Source organism: Mus caroli, chromosome 15 (genome assembly GCF_900094665.2).
Source record: "Mus caroli chromosome 15, CAROLI_EIJ_v1.1, whole genome shotgun sequence".
NCBI classification, from domain to species: domain Eukaryota; kingdom Metazoa; phylum Chordata; class Mammalia; order Rodentia; family Muridae; genus Mus; species Mus caroli.
The window spans coordinates 59,699,584-59,716,722 of NC_034584.1; the positions used below are offsets into that span (position 1 = coordinate 59,699,584).

The window sequence follows — 17,139 nt, forward strand, 5'->3', positions numbered from 1 at the left end:
TCTCTCTCTGGCTCTCTTCTCCACTGGCTCCTGATGGGCTAAGCAATAAAGTTTGTACTGCAGAGGATTCCGGTTGCCCTGAGCGTGTTCTTACCAGGGGGACACACAAAAGCGGCGGGCAACAATGGCTGTGCCTCATGGTGCACTCCTAACAAAGGTAACAAGTGTATCTGATCATACAGAAGCACTGTCGTCATCATTAGTGGGTCATTCACAACCATGGGCAGCCATACTCCCTTACTTTCTAACAGAAGAGCAAAGTAGCCTTTAGAGGCTAGGAAATCAAGCGCTCTCTCCAGTTGTTCCTGTCATCACACCTTTGCAAGCCACTCAAGCACCCATCCATCCACAGAGGCGGCTCTTGACATGACACAAGCCATGTGGCATAGAGAATTTATTGAGCTTCCATAGTGAACTACAGGAAGAAAAGAAGGGCTGTCATCTGCAGTCATTCTCCAGACACATGTATCTGTGCTGACAAGTTTCAGGAGGCTCATGGATAAAGGGGAGGCTCATGGATAAAGGGGTGGCTGTCCCTGCTCCCTTGGAGACCCTACTAAGGTTCCTATGGGTGAGCCAAAGGACTCAGGCAGCTTAGAGCTACTAGCACGTAGCATCTTATCTCCCACCGAGGGATCTGGCCCCCAAAGGACCAGGAGGCTTTTCCAGAAATCTTCTTAGGCGTTCCATCTGCGGTGGAGCTTCCTCACTATTCTCCTCAGAACTGGAGTCCACAGAAGAGGCCAAGGTGCCCTGGAGCATGCCATCCTCACAGGACACAGGCTCGCCTTGACACTCAGCTCCGTCTGGTGACTTGAGGCTTTGATTAAAGAAGGCAGAGGCCATGCACTCAGCTGCCATCTGGTCACAGGCACATAGTAGCTTCTCACACAGGCTCTGCCCCACACCTTAGCAAGAGCAGAGGAGCAGATTTGAGACACCAGATAGGGCACATACCAAACCTCATTCATTTGCCATTCCTGACCCCATCTTGCACAGTTCCGCTGGTGGCATGTAGTGTTTCTAATGGTCTAGTCTGTTCCTTCTGCTAGGAAGTAGCCCTCTGTGTTGCTCATCTGAGCCTCGCCAGATTCACCTTGCACCTCATCACACTTTGCCTTACTTCTTGTTTTTAAGCTCCGGAGTATTCCAGAATACTGTGGAAAATGCCCATGCCATCTCAGAACCTGTTAGTCTCCTATCAATCTCACCTCCTTTCCTGACCTCCTACCAAGTCTTTGGTGTGAGCAATTTGAGGCAAGGGTCACACACATTTATTGTCATTGCAGTTTGAATCTTAAATGCCTTTCAGAGGCTGTGCTAAAGACCTGGTTTCGAGCTATGGGGTTTAGGATGATTAAATCCCAAAGGCTCTGGCCTTGTAAGTGAACTAACACATTGATGGATTTGTAATTGAATGGCATTAGGTGATGAAAACAAGCAGTGGGGGTCAGTGGAGAAAATAAGTCATGGTATGAATGGTGGTTTGAGCAGGTTTGGCCCCATAGACTCATATTTGAATGCTTGGCTCATGGGGAGTGGTACTATTAGGAGGTGTGGCCTTGTTGGAAGAAGGGTGTCACTGTGGGGGCAGGCTTGGAGGTTTCCTAAGCTCAAGCTCTGCCCAGTGTGGGAAACAGTTTCCCCTCTGCTGCCTGTGGACCAAGAAATAGAACTCTCAGCTCCTCCAGCACCATGTCTGCCTGCAGGTTGCCATGTTTCCTGCCATGATGATAATGGACTGACGCTCTGATACTAGAAGCCAGCCTCAATTAAATGTTGTCCTTTATAAAAGTTGTCTCGGTCATATTGACTCATCATAGCAATGAAACTAAGTCTCTCTCTCTCTGTCTTTCTCTCTCTATCTCTTTCTTTGTGTGTGTGTATGTTTGTGCTATTTAACTCTGGCCTAACTGACTTCCATTCATTCATCTCCCTACATTTTCAACCTCCATGAAGAGAGAAACTTTGCCATGATGTTCTGCCTCTACACAGGCTCTTAGCAATAGAGCCATTATGACCATGGGTGGAACCCATAATAAGCCAAACTACATCTTTTGTTAAAGGTTGATGATTCTCAGCTGCTTTGTCACAGTTATTTCCATAGTTCCAAATGAAGGTTTATTGGCTATGTGGCAAGCTGAATCAGTAAGTGAGCGAATGACACAAGCAGTGTCATAGAGACCTATGTGCTGTGCATGTCATGTACAATCAACAAGGAGGACAATAGACCCATACAGTTGCTTCCCCAGTTAAAAAGGAGAAAGCTTTGCAGAACACAGGTGAAGCTCCACAGGAGTCATTTCCTTCTGAGCTACAGAGCAGCCTAGGGGAAGCACATTTGCTGCTGATCAGTTTCCATGGGAGCCAGTTGTAAGGGTACTTTCTCATGTTCTCAGGACTGACACTTACAGAGGTAGGACCCATTGTCTCTGCGGGAGACATGATGCAGAGTGGAGCTGTGTTAGGTCCACCATCAGCCAGAGCCTTCCATCCCTCTCCTTCATGGCATTCTTTAGGTGATCAAATCTGGAACAGGGTCTGTTTATTAGGAGAAGGCGGAATACTTTAAAACCCACTGGATAACTTAAAAGGAGGTTCCAGGTCTGAGGCAATGCTATTTGCCTGCCTAGACCTCAACTCTTCTACTGCCTTCTGCCTGTCTGATGTCTGAGGTCATTTGCTTCCTCTGTAAAGTAGAAAAAGCAATGGAGTTGCTGCTTAGGACTAGTTTAAGGATTAACTGTGCCTATCAAAGGCTTAGAACCACGCACAGCATGCATGGGCTCAGTAGGTAGAGATTACTGAGACCATCAATTAGTTTTGACGCTTAAGGTGGTAGACTTGGGGAAAGGATGTAAGCTCATGTCTTAAAGTAAAAAAAAAAAAAAAATAATGAGACTGATGAAGGTGTGCCAGGAGAAGTGTCTGTAACTCCGCTCCAGCCAGGATACAGACAGGAAAAAAAAAAAAAAAAAAAGGACTCTAGGCAGCCATCACACTTACATTTGGCCATGTGGTCTTCACATACCACAGATGACCGAGAACGCCTTCCATGGAGGCAGCCCACTTGTCTCATCTGCTCCAAACAGCAGTGATGGGACAGACAGCACCTAAGACCAAGGAAAACTTTTATTTACCATAGTTCCCCACTGATCCAGGTCTTTTTATCTCAACACTGCATGGGGTGCTAAAATTTGCCAAGGGCTCTTTTGTCAGAGTACATGAGACTGGCTACTACGTGCCTCAAAGTCTGTTGAGGTCATGTACAGCACCAGAAAGCTGCCTCAGACACAGCATTAACCCCATTGTGTATACCTGAATTTCTACATTTTTCTTTTCTTTTACCATGACTCTAGATGGCAAATCCACTTGTCTACATATATTCCCAGCAGATCAGAATGAAGGGTTTTTCAAGAAGGGTGCCTCTTGTTTTTGGTTTGGTTTGGTTTTCCTAGACAGGGTTTCTCTGTGTAGCCCTGGCTGTCCTGGAACTCACTCTAGACCAGGCTGGCCTTGAACTCAGAAATCCACCTGCCTCTGCCTCCCAAGTGCTGGGATTAAAGGTGTATGCCACCACAGCCTGGCTAGAGTGCCTCTTTAGTTTGTACAAGTGTCCATGACAATATAGTGACCCATCTACATCCAACTTTCTATATAATAGAACACTTAGCTTCACTTATATAAGTCACCTCTTTAACTCTCTACCTAGATGATGGGAGCCACAAAGATCTGCATCCAACACGGGTCCCAGCATAAAGCAGGGCTCCAGTAAACAGAAATGAATGAGTCACTGTCTTGTATTCAGATCCACCTATCTGGCCTGACATATCAGGATCTTCGATATTCTCCTTAGCCAGATGTCTATTGAACACTTGTGACGGTGCCAGACAATAGAAACTTATGATCATTCCCTAGTGCTCCATTTTTAGCTGTCTACGGACCTTTAAAATCCACTGGGTAGCTAAGAGGAGGTTTCAGGTCTACAGCAACACTGTTTTCCTGCCCATACCCCAACTTTCCCACTTCTGCCTTTTATATAGGTTGCTTCCTCTATGAAGTAAGAGTAATGGAGCTGCCTCCTTGGATTGGTGTGAGGATTAATTAGCTATGCCTTTCAAGCACTTCCTCCTGGAGACCAGACTTGTAACTTGTTCTGAGCCCCACAGCAGCTTAACCAATGATGCCAGGAAGAATAATCCTACCTTACACACTCACAGTACTCAGTAGCTGAGGTCAATGTCTGACCCAGTTTCTACTGCCACTACAGAGGAGCCATGCTGTTTTACATGAGGATTTTCCAGGGTTACAGGGGTGGAGTGGAAAGTGAGCACAGTGGTTGCAATCTAAAGTCAAGGTCATTAGGAATCAACCTCTTCATGCAAATCACATGTTTATGACTTACAAATACATGGTAGTGAGATTACATTCTTGCAGAACATGACATCAATGTGACAAACTGCCATTCAGAGTTTCTACCTAGACCTTTTGGGATTTAATTTCTTCCTGTAGATGCCAAAGCCATACCAACTTATTATCCCAACCACTCAAATTTTATATTTTGATAAAATATAGTCAGGGATTAGAAGGCACCCTCAAAATTGCCCAATTTTTTTGTCCCTGCCTTCGATACCTCAATGAAGAGTTCTGTGTGCTCTGGAATCTCAACACTATTCAAACTCTGTCATGGAGGACAGAGGGCAGGCTGTGGAATCACATATAACCTCACCATATATAATAATTGCTGCAGCAGCAGCTTTAACTGCTATAATTAAATTTTTAGTAGGGTCACCTTGTGAGAGGTTCTTTGGGGGGTGGCCCTTGAGTTATTTCCTTCACTGAAAGCCATAATGACTGTGCAGTAGAGAAAGAAGAAGCAATCTTAGTGGTAAACACTAAATGGCATGGAAGGTAGATGAATGGATAAGTAGATGATGGGCGGATGATGGGGGGATTATGGGTGGATGATGGATGGATGGTGGGTAATGGGCAGATGAGTGGACAGGTGGATGGGTAAGAAAACTAGTAATCAATCTCCCAGACCCTATCAATTATGCTATCAATTATGCTCTTGGCATATGTTTTCTACTCAGGGTAATCCCCATATAAGTACTTAGTTCATCAGTGGACTTTTGTCTGATTGCCTATCTCTTTCACTGGGAAATCTCTTGTGTTCAAGAGAGTTGGGTTTGTTCTGTTTTTGTTTTTGTTTTTTTGTTTTCTGTTTTGTTTAGCTATAATCATGTTTGTATTTCTACTACCTCACTTAATGCCTGGCACAGAAAACTGACCCCAGGGATGTGTCCAGAGTGTATATCTATGTGAATGGATGTGTATATGAAGTCAAGGAAATTCCCTGAAAAGTGGTCGCTATAAAATTTAGCAAATACACTTAAAAGTTGTTAAGAAGTTAAACATTGCCTTCTTCTGAGTTAACCAAATGCGTACCCCTATTATCTATGTGGACCATTGCACAAGAAGTCAGTCTAGAATCACTCAAAATGTGTGAACAAGCCAGCCTTTCTAAGATGCAATCTGTGGTTGTAATGAAGCATCAAGAGATCAGGCCCAGCCTGACCTGTCCCTTTGTTAGAGGAATAGCTAACCTCCAGCTGCTCATTAAGAAAGTTGGTCTGTTATGTTATCAGCCAACCTAAGTGAGAACATATCCATAGCCCATTCCTTGAGAGACTGATGTAAAGCCCAGTACAGATGAGGGTCCTTACAGATGTTAGTGACCTCATTTGCCATCTGTCCCCACCCTTCTCCATCCATACCTATCCAGGGTGTCCCTTGGCTCTCCTCTTCCTTCTCTTCCACAGTAGCAGCCGTAAGTTTCAAATTCCTCTGGGCAGTGGGATGTTAGACAGAAGAGCATCTCTCCAAGCTGCAGCATGGCCGTCATGCTGTCCCCATCACCCAGATGCACGAAGGCCAATCTGTCACAGGCTGCTTAAGAATACAGACGCTCAGGAGAGATAGGGCCAAGTTCCAAAGAGGAGTGGTATTTCCACATTGCATGAGAACTACTTTGGGAGGGCCCTTGTGTGCCTTGTTCTCTTTGTTTCAGAGAACAGCTTTTCTTCAGCTTCTGATACTCTGTTGAATTACTTATTAAATCTCCATAAGAAATGGGACTTGTCAGGACTAAAGATGCTGTGTGGACCACACCTTATTGTTGAGAGGACTCTAGCAGCCTGCAAGGTCTTAGCTATCCTCTTAGGCTTTGCAGGCACATCATGTTAGCAAACCTTGTGGCTTTGCATTTTAAGGCCTTGGCTTTTCTCACCCCGCTTCTGTTTCGCTGTCTCTCCTCATACCCTTTCTTATCTGCTTGAAACTTTCATATGTATGCTCCACAGCTCTACACTGGAAGCCATTGGAGGCTTTCCCAGATGGGGCTGGGGGCTCTTCCAAGGTCGTTTGGGAAAGCATCCAAAGGAAGAGAGGCAGGATGATCATTAATACCCATGTGTTTCGTCATTCTAGTTAGGCAACCACACACAATGTGGTTTTGGTCAAGATCCTGTATCCTAGGCCAGTAGAAGCATAGTGATGACAGGACAGAGCCAGGGGACAGAAAACCCTGGTTCTTGCCCCATCTCAGCCACATAGCAGCTGAGGGGCAAAGGTAAATTTTGTATCCTTGAGCCTCAAAGAGCTTATTAGTAAGGAGGCGAGGGTGATACCTTCTATTCCATCAACAGGACATGGTCAGAATCTACAATTTAAAAGGCTATGTTAACAGAGAGTTTTAGATTCCAAGGATAGGATAGGCCACATACTCCTAGATTCTGGCTCTCACCTACCTTTTCCAGTTGCTTCCTGGGAACCATTGTCAACAGATGAGACTCCCAACCTCAATGGTTTGATGCCAGCAGAGTGGGTTGTACCTTTAGCTAGGGCAATAATCTCCGCAGATTCTGAAAATATACAGCTTGATGACTCAGAGTTATTTGCAGATGAACTCAGAGACATTTGCAGATGAACACATACATGGTCAAGGCCACACACAGACATAGAAGGAGAGTGCACCTCACATTGTGTTTGCAGACATGAAGGAAGCTTCTTAGACACTCACAAATTCTACACAAGTATCTCTGAGTGTCTAGACTTAACACTGCCAGGACCATGGGATAGCCCATCTGCATTGTCAGCTCATGGCTGAGAACTGTGATGATCTTTCAGTCCTGAGATTGGATTATGTCTACAATTGTACACCTGCCACGGGATACATCTAGATGCTCAAAGCAAGTCAAGAGGCAAAGAGAAGGATAGAAAATGTAGGATGACCCATGGCAAGCAGAGACCCACCCTTAAACCCTTGCACCCTCCCAAACTTTCTTGTTCAAATACTGCAGCTGCTCCTCATCATATTCAAGATTATGCCAAGGTCCTTCATCCCACTTGCAGGTTGCCTGATTGCATCCTTTGCCCAGTGAAGCTGCTTGGGGCAAGGTGTGGTCATTTGAATGAGAAAGGCTCATGTGTTTAAATACTTGGAATTGTTAAATACTTGGAATTGTTAAATACTTGGAAGTTTAGAAGGTATGGCCTGCAAGAGGAGGTATGTCACTGGAGGCAGGCTTTGAGGTATCAAAAGATTGGCACCATTTTGAATCAGCTGTTTCCTGCTTGCTCTTTGAAATGTGAGCTCTCAGCTGCTACTCCAGCCACCTACCACCTGCTACCTCTTTGCTATCATCATGGACTCTAGCCCTCTGAAACTGTAAGCTCCACATCAACGATCTCTTATAAGTTTTTCTTCACTATGTTGTTTTATCTCAGCAATAGGAAAGTTACTAATGGAAGCGGCTACTAGAAAATACCTTGAATATTAAATGTATCTGATTTTACGTAATGGAATGACAATTGATTTTAAATGGGAAACTAAATGTAATTTCACAAACACATATTTACCTGAGACCCTTTCATTGCTTCCTCTTCATGTGTCTTTTAATTCCACACTTGTACTTTATAGAGGAATATAGAGACCTTTTTTTTCCAATTCTTTGTTCCATTCAGGACTTGATCCAAGGCTCCTTTGGAACTCATTTATGTCAGAAGCTTCTACATGCAAAGGCAGAGGGAGTTAAATGTGCTTACCTGGACTTGATGTGGTCCTTGAAGCTTGTGTGTCTTGAAGATCTTGAACAGACTCTGCTCACAAGGAAAAACAGACAGAATGAGTGTCAACTTTACCCTATGTGCTTTCGTCTCTGGAGGCATAGCTCTGGATCCAGACTGACATGACCTGCTCCCACTGAGATATCCTAGGGCAACTGATGTTATCAGGGTCACTAGGGGACCAAAGGGAATCCCAAAGAGACATGTGTGTTTGCAAATGTCCCAGCAGTTTGCAAGACAGGGAATTGCAGAAAGGCTTTAAGCCTGTGTATTATGCAGAAATTGGAGGGGGGAAATACTTAAAGGAAAGAAAATCATGTATTTTAAAAAAAAAGCATCAGGCAGTCCAGGACAGTGCAATTGCATGCTGCTGTTGGCTCAAGGAGAGCAGTTGAGCCATGGGTTTTTGTGAGTTGAGTCCTTCTTAACTCTTACAAAGCTCCTATTGTATTCCAAACTATATGTCAATACAGACTTTGTTTTTCTGCCTCACTTAATGGCAGCTCACAAGTAGGGATCTCCTGTTCACCCTTGTCACCCCTCTTGGAGAGATGAGAAGACAGACATACAGGAGAGTTAAGACATGCCTCAAGAATGAAGAAGTTAGGTAGTGGTGGTATGAAAAGCCATGCCAGCTGAGGTCGAGACTCAGGCACTATGCTAAGTTCAGATTTCACTTTCCACTGTACCATACAGAGGCGAGACAGCAGCAGCTTAACCAGTATAAGGGAAGGGAAGCACTGACTTCAACTTAACTTACTTGCAGATGAAGACAAAATGTTGTAGAAAATTCAGGCTTTGAAGCTGACTTGTATGAACACAGTTGCCACATCAAAGGGACATCTGGACCATCCTCTGTTGGGGCCCACTGATCTTTTCAAAGCAAAACCTACCAACTCAGACCCAAGGAGTTCTGAACTGACACATCCTGGGTGAGTGACACCACCCTCAGAGTTTCTCTTTCATGGGATAGCAAGATTCCTGGGACAAGGGAGAATCCAGAGTGTGTGTCTGGTAACTAATGTCTACACACTGAAGACCTTCAATGATGGTACTGCCCATCAACAAGTATTCGCTTACTTATTCATTCTGAGTAACTAGTGAATAATTATTGTCAGTTGCTTACACTCATTGTGGTAGTTTGAATATGTTTGGCCCAAGGAGTGACACTATTACGAGGTGTGGCACTGTTGGAGTAGGTATAGCCTTGTTGGAATAGGTGTGTCACTGTAGGCATGGGCTTTAAGACCCTCATCCTAGCTGTTGTCTCTTGAACAAGATGTTGAACACTGAGCTCCTCCTGCACCACACCTGCCTGGAAACTCCTGCCATGATGATAATGAACTGAACCTCTGAACCTGGAAGCCAGCCCCAATTAAATGTTGTCCTTAAAAGAGTTGCCTTGGTCATGGTGTCTGTTCACAGCAATAAAAACATAACTAAGACACTCATTAATTAAGAAATGGTTGCAAATCACTACGAGCATGTATGGGTAAGTCAGGTTCACCAACTAAAATTTGGCCTAGATATTTTTAGGTTTGATGGTCATGCTTGCATTGAATTCAGAGCTGAGTCCAGCTCACTACACATTTCTGGCTGAGTGACAGAAAATTTAAGATTCCTGGGCATTCATGTCCTGCATTGTCTTAGTCAGGGTTTCTATTCCTGCACAAACATCATGACCAAGAAGCAAGTTGGGGAGGAAAGGGTTTATTCGGCTTACACTTCCATGCTGCTGTTCATCACCAAAGGAAGTCAGGACTGGAACTCAGACAGGTCAGGGAGCAGAAGCTGATGCAGAGGCCATGGAGGGATGTTCTTTACTGGCTTGCCTCCCCTGGCTTGCTCAGCCTGCTCTCTTATAGAACCCAAGACTACCAGCCCAGGGATGGTCCCACCCACAAGGGGCCTTTCCTGCTTGTGGACGTTGTACATCGTGGTGCGCACTAGGCTCCGCACCACGATGTACAACGTCCACAAGCAGCATTTCTGGCTGAGTGACAGAAAATTTAAGATTCCTGGGCATTCATGTCCTGCATTGTCTTAGTCAGGGTTTCTATTCCTGCACAAACATCATGACCAAGAAGCAAGTTGGGGAGGAAAGGGTTTATTCGGCTTACACTTCCATGCTGCTGTTCATCACCAAAGGAAGTCAGGACTGGAACTCAGACAGGTCAGGGAGCAGAAGCTGATGCAGAGGCCATGGAGGGATGTTCTTTACTGGCTTGCCTCCCCTGGCTTGCTCAGCCTGCTCTCTTATAGAACCCAAGACTACCAGCCCAGGGATGGTCCCACCCACAAGGGGCCTTTCCCCCTTGATCACTAATTGAGAAAATGCCTTACAGTTGGATCTCATGGAGGCATTTCCTCAACTGAAGCTCCTTTCTCTGTGATAACTCAGCTGTGTCAAGTTGACACAAAAATAGCCAGTACATGCATAGTCTGAAAATGAGCACCGTATTTCCTCTGGGGCCCTCTCTAAGAGTAACCACTGAAAAAGAGCACATGGATTTGGGTAGCATCTCCACTGTGTCCCACGCCTCCCTCTTGGATGCCCTTTCAGCTTACTTGTTCTGGAGAGGGTTGTTGGTGTGTCTGCTCTCACCTCACCAGCCACTGTGGAAAGGAGACATAGTTTTAGTATGGATCAGTAAAACAGATTGAGAGTAAGGACTGAAGACATGGGGAAAATCCACCTTCTATGAGGAAAGACTCTGTAGAGTGACTGTACTGATAGCTACTCATACATTTAGTATGCCCACTAAATTTGGATTTCAGATAAGCAACAGGCACTTTGCTGGCATAAGTGTATCCCAAGCAAGACTTGGAGGGCACATTAAAACATATGTGTTGTCCATCCCAGCAAACCTGCAGCTGTGCATCTGGGCCAGCCTGCAGCATTGTACCTCTGGTCCTCTAGAGATGAAGACAGAGGGGCTAGAGAAGGCGAAGGAGTAGAAAGGGGATCCTTGCTCAGAACAAAACAGGCAGGGAACATCTAAGGGAGCTGATGTCATCAAGCCAGTATGGAGTGGCATAAATGGGACAAGGGTGGTTGGGTCACCTGTTGCTCTATGCTTACCTTCTCCGGACAGGGCTATCTGACTGGTATCTGTGGGCTTTTCAGGAATCCCTGGGAAAAGAGAGTCTCCAACAGCAATGGCACCATAATACATTGTAAAAACTGAATGTAGAAGGTACACAGAGATACATGTATGTACATACATCCTATGTACACATGTATGTACACACTCCACCTTCATACAAGTACATCCCCATACCCATGAATACATACACACACACCATGCATGCACCATTGATGGCCATACACACATGCATGCACTATCTTCATATCTATGCACACTCTCCACATATACAAACCCAGCTCCACACCAACCTACACACTGTGGACTGCTCCTTAACAAAATTCCTTTAAGGATGGAGACCTGAGCCAGAGAAAAGGATACAGGAGATGCCAAAGTGACAGTGGACCCATCCCCAGATGCCTAAAGGTATCAGCAATGAGAGGGCAGAGAAATTTTGATAGACAAGTAAACTTGTTTTTATTTTTTATTTTTCATAAGACCCATATTTTAGAGTAAGAACTATGAATTATATGAGTCCCACAAAGACTCACCGGATAAGCAACCTCTCCTAAAAAAAATCTCCTGAGTCAGGCTGTGCTTTCTGCTCAGGTTCTAGGGGGATGAAGAAGTGGAAGAAGAAGTAGAACCCTCTCCAGGGAGGCCTAATAGCCAGGATGTCAGGGAGTGGGAACCATCTTCCTCTGAACCAGAGGTGCTGCTCCAGTCCTGTGATGTACCAGTCCTCTGACCACACAGAGAGAATGTGGGCTCTGAACCCTTGCTGGATTAAATTCACATCCACCCACTGGCAAGGGCACAGTTGGTACTAGCATCCTTTGATATTGGATACTCAAACTAGTCTCTTTACAAAGGGAGGCAGAGTCAATGTCATTGGTGGCTACACCCTCTGTGAGCCAGGTCTGCAGAAGAGATGCCTGCACCAGCTGCTACCAACACAAGTCCTCTGCAGTCCAAAAAGAACCAGCTATGTTGAGAAGTTTACCTCTAGGCAACAGTGTTGCAGCCTTCCCACTAGTTGTCTCTGTAAGAAAACACATGGGAATGTGGATAAAGCAGTGGACTTGGATGTTGAGGGGCTGGACTTGGTATCTGAAGTCACCCACTGCAGCTCCTGTCCAAAGCTCAGCTCTGCTGCTGGGCTTAAGCCCAGATATCCTACCTGGAGTCTGAGGGAGGCAGAAGGAAGCATCCAGGAAGTTCAGGGAGGAGTTGATGCCAGACTGAGCCAGGCACTCCACAGCAGCCTTGTCACACGTACACAGTAGGCGCTCACAGGGATCCTCGGACTCTACATACAGGAAGGGTGGAGCAAGGTAGAAAGATCAAACTTGGAATCCCAGTAGGCAAGGGTGGCTCCTGATCTGGGCTGTCCAAACTTGTTCTCCTTGCAACTTTCTAGCAATGATGTGACCTCTTTGGTTTAGTAGACCCAACTACATGTCACATATATCCAACCCACCAATCTGATGTACAGGGTCCACCTGTATCCTCTATGGGGACTGGCCACACCCATACAAACTTTCTACCTCCATCTCCCATCCACTCATGTCAGTGGTCCCCAGACTAGGCTTCCCAGTTCTGTCATTCACTGTCATGAAGAGTCTAGAATAGGGCAAGGGCTAGAGCAAGATGAGAGGGGTATCTCAGTGGTAGAGAGTGCTTTTCTAGTACATGAAAGGCCCTGGGTTCCATCCAGGAAAAAGAAAAAGAAAAAAAAAAAACACTTTAATTGAAGTCTGTGTATTGATTCAGAACCTCTTCCTGACTTTCCAGAGTTACCTAGGGAGTGTCATGTGGCTATCGCTGGCTACGGCATCCATTGCTCCTTGGATGTCATCTTTTCCCACACTTCTTGCCAGTTTCCTCTATCCCCCATTCCACACTGGGCACCTCAGTCCTGTCCATGTTCTGCTTGCTCATTGTACCCACACAGCCATTTAGAGTAAGAATCGCTTACTACTTCAAATCTTTTCTCAAGGAAGATTTTAATGCCCTTCCTGTTTAAACAGAGTACCACATAGCACCATCTCCCTGACCTACATAACTCCTGACACTATCTAACACATTTGCAGGGTCTGACTGCCATGCTTTGAATGTTAAATGACACCCAGAAACTCATCTGTATTATTGCTTGGTCCCCAGCTGATTACATGGTTTTGGGAGAGTGTGTTTGGTATATTTAGAATGTGTAGCCTTACTAGAGGAAGTGGATCACTAGTTGGAAGGTCACTGGATGTCAGTTATGGACCACTATCCTCCAGGTGTGGTATGGATGTTTCCATCCTAAAATTAGAGCAACTGTGATAATCCACACAAGACATTTACAAGATTAGACCTACCAAATTAGCCCCAGAGAGAGGAGGGAGGGTTCATGAACTGTGGGCTTATAAGGTGGTACAGGAGAGCACTCAGGAAATTCTCTAGGAGGCCAGAAGTTTCAAGAGACCCTGTCTCTGTCTGCCACAATACAGAACCAGGTTAAAGTTGCTGGGTGAAAGACAGATCTTCAGTGGAAGCCTGGTAACTTGCCCATGACCCTGTAGATCCCGACTAAACTCACTGGCTCACCAACTAGACTTCGGTGGAATTATTCCTGGGTCTGTTGTTAGTACCCTGCCAGGGGTATACAGATGTTTATTTATCTCCCCATTTAAAAAATCCATACAATAAGATAACAGCCTGGCCCTGCTTCTAGCCTGAAGGATCTGCTTTCAGACTGATGCCACATCACCAACTGCTTTGTTCTCCTGATACCATAGCATCTAACTAAGTCTGCTACTATGCCTTCTTCATCACCGTGAACTATGTACTCTGACCCCAAAGCCATCTTAAAGCTTTCGAAGTCACTCCTATCAGACACACTCTCAAAGGCTTGACAAAGGTAACTAATGCACGGACGATGCAGAGAGAAGTCCAGGAGGTCAGGACCACACCCACCCTGCATGGTTGCGGCAGTCTCAGTATCTGTGTGCAGAGTGCATGAATGGATGTCCTTTTCTATTTCCACTGGCTTCTCTGCCCCCTCCTTCCTCAGTGCCTCCCTCTATCTATTGTTAGTGCCCAGCCTCCACCAGGCTGAGCACCTGGTCCTGGGAGTCACTGGGGCCTTGGTTCAAAGTCTGGCTCTACAGGTGAGCATCTCTGTGACTTTAGTCAGGTTGTTTCATCTCTCAGAACTTTCCTTCTCTTGTCTGAAAACTAACAACAGTGATTTTCATTTAACACATTGCTGGGAGGGAAGATCAGAGTTGCTGTGCATGAAGGCCAGGCTCTACAGCGGGCACACAGGAGACTGGCTAAATCTAACACTTTGACCTGCAAGACTCTCTTACTACTCCATGCCTTTGCCTATGACTTCATCCAGGACTGCCTAGACATGTGAAATAATATTCCTAGAGTCACATGATAAGTCACAGGAACATATGATTTGCACCTGCTTCATAGAAACAGCAGCCACCACCAGCCTGACCCCTCATCTCTATATCTACCTCCACTCACGACAATGCACCACCCACTGCTTCAATCATTTCTCAAGCTGGCTTAATGTAATTTCCATAACATGTCTTTGAAGGTGATTTTTCTCCTTTCTGTTCTGTAGTTACGTTAAGGAAGTATTCTACTGTTGCATGGTGAATAAATAGCAAACAATTTGCCACTCACTACAGTTACCACAAGTATAAATAAATTATAACTCAGATGGTATTCCAATCAACTGTTTCAGTCATTAAAAAAAAAGCATTCATTGCACATTAACTACGTGTGAACCACAAATGCATCAATCAATTATGTTTCAGCAATGGCATTGATGATGGTGGTGTCAGAGCAGATGGATCCCACGTGGACCACATTGGTCATTTCGTGCCCCTTCTCTGGGAGGCCTGAAAATGCTCACCACATGTGATCTGTTTGTTGGTGCAATCCACATCTGCACTGAGCTTGGCAGGGTCCTGGAGACAGTCCATCTCAACAGCTTCCTCATAGCACCTGCGATGCTGGAAGCAGCAGCTGAGACAGGTTGGGCAGGATCAAGAGAGACCATGGTTAGGATCCAGACAGGCAGGCACGCTGAGATCATGCTGATGTCTGGATGGTATCTGGCACTGATCTGTTTCAATGCTCAGTCAGTGTGCACATGCACACACAATGCACATGTGCCACCTGCTGTCCTACATGCTTCAGATGAAAGTGTGCATCACCTCTGCCCAATCAATGTGCAGTTGTATGTGGTGAGCCACATGGCCTAGATCTCAGCTGGAGGACATAGTGTAAAAACGGTCCAGGGAAGAAGATGGGCTGGTATACCAGGCCATGTCTGAGCACTTGCTTTGGATGCTACTTTTGCTATTGTCACCACATTCTGCATTCACCCGAGTCAGTATAAATAACGGAAGTTGCCCCTCCCCATCTGCCTCTGTCACTCTTCCTGGCCTCACATGGGAGCTGACATCTCTAAAAAAAATCCACCTTTGCTAGAGATTTCAGGGGCACCTCTATGACTTGCTTAAAATAACCAGTGGTGACAAAGCCAAGGCTATTTTGAAGGGTAATTTCACATCCCTAAACAAAGAAACCAACACTGAAAGTTAGCTATCTATCAATCATTCATGCACTGGAGAGGCAGAACGGTTACAAGTTCAAGATATGCCTGGGCTATATAGGAAACTCTGCCTCAAGAAGGCAGAGAAGGATAGGCACGAAAAGAGGTATAAGATGAAGAGAAAAAGAAAAGAGGGCCATGAGGATGAGAAAGAAGGGGTGGATTAGCCTTTAATCAGGGTCAAGGTGAGAGAGACCCCAGCAACTATGCAGAAAACAGAAAGTGGCAGTAGTCACTGAGCCAGAGAACATTTCAGCTTGCTTTATGTGGATTCCTGTGTGAGATGCACAAGTCCTCTTGCAGCACAGGTGGTTTCCATATTGCAAAATTGTCTCTCTCCTACCATGTCCATGCATTCGAGCTCTATGAGAGACGTTTGAGATGCTACTCAATGATAAGCAAGTGACGAATGGGGAAGGAGCTTATGCTCTGTGGGTCAGTTAGGAATCTATCAGTGAGAAAGAGTAGCATCTGTAAACAGCAGCTTGGATTATGTGTGATGGTGATATTAAAAGGAACATTAAAGGTAACATTTTAATGCAAACATGCAGTTCCTTTCTGCGTGTGCAAACAGGACCTTCAGGACCCAGGGACCCAAGGGACTGCTATGAGGTTACACAGTGAGATGGGACAGAATATCTAGTATACATCAGTCCTGAGGAAAGTATAGACATGTATTACAGTTAATGCTTGACATAGCTTGCAGGGTGTTGTTGAGGGTCAAACACAGAAATGAATCCGAGCTAGAGAAAAGCATGAACTAAGGAAGTCTGTGGTCTTTGGTTGCAAATAGGGGAGACCTCAGACTTCAGGAGAGAATGGGAGGTTCTAAGGCATTGAGAAGACAAAAGTGTCTGAATACCAGGGAAGGAGACAGCCATTCTCTTACAGACTGACTTACAGACTCCAGGCTAGGAGCTACTGCCTCTCTTAGTATGGGCAGAATTATGGGTGGCTACCTTTCTCTGAGGTCCTGGGACACAGGAAGAGGAAAAATGAGACCTCAGTTGTACAAGCAGCCTTGATGTTCAAGTTTGTGGTACAAGGAGCTGATGACTGGGGTTCTGCAGCTGGACAAGCTCCAACAAACACCAGGGATTTGCCTTGGGCACGTTACTTATCTATTTTTAAAAAAACTAACCTTACATGAGTCTCATGGTAATAGCTAACACCTTTGAGTATTCCAGCAACTGCTCCAAGCATTTACAAGTAATGTTCTTCTAGTGACCCTGCTGTGTATTGCAAGTCTAGAGACCAGGGCCCAAGCAGGGGAGGAATGGATATGTTGCCAAGGAAGCCACAATGGGA

The 17,139-nt window shown here is 45.3% G+C and overlaps 1 protein-coding gene across 2 annotated transcripts in view; it reads right to left on the bottom strand.

Annotated features, from left to right (window-relative positions):
* Positions 1-378: 378 nt before the first annotated feature.
* Oc90 (otoconin 90) overlaps positions 379-17,139 on the bottom strand; it is a 34,347-nt gene continuing 17,586 nt past the window's right edge. Inside the window, exons 6-15 of one of the 2 annotated variants that reach the window (XM_021183995.1) lie at positions 15,127-15,239; positions 12,394-12,522; positions 12,217-12,255; positions 11,210-11,260; positions 10,696-10,743; positions 8,107-8,160; positions 6,810-6,923; positions 5,778-5,949; positions 3,007-3,113; positions 379-908 (exon numbers count right to left, since the gene is read on the bottom strand). In XM_021183995.1, coding sequence (XP_021039654.1) covers positions 619-908; positions 3,007-3,113; positions 5,778-5,949; positions 6,810-6,923; positions 8,107-8,160; positions 10,696-10,743; positions 11,210-11,260; positions 12,217-12,255; positions 12,394-12,522; positions 15,127-15,239 — 1,117 coding nt within the window. In that variant the 3' untranslated portion in view covers positions 379-618. Of the gene's footprint in view, positions 909-3,006; positions 3,114-5,777; positions 5,953-6,809; positions 6,924-8,106; positions 8,161-10,695; positions 10,744-11,209; positions 11,261-12,216; positions 12,256-12,393; positions 12,523-15,126; positions 15,240-17,139 lie in introns of both variants that reach the window. The other variant, XM_021183996.1, reaches the window with a different exon arrangement.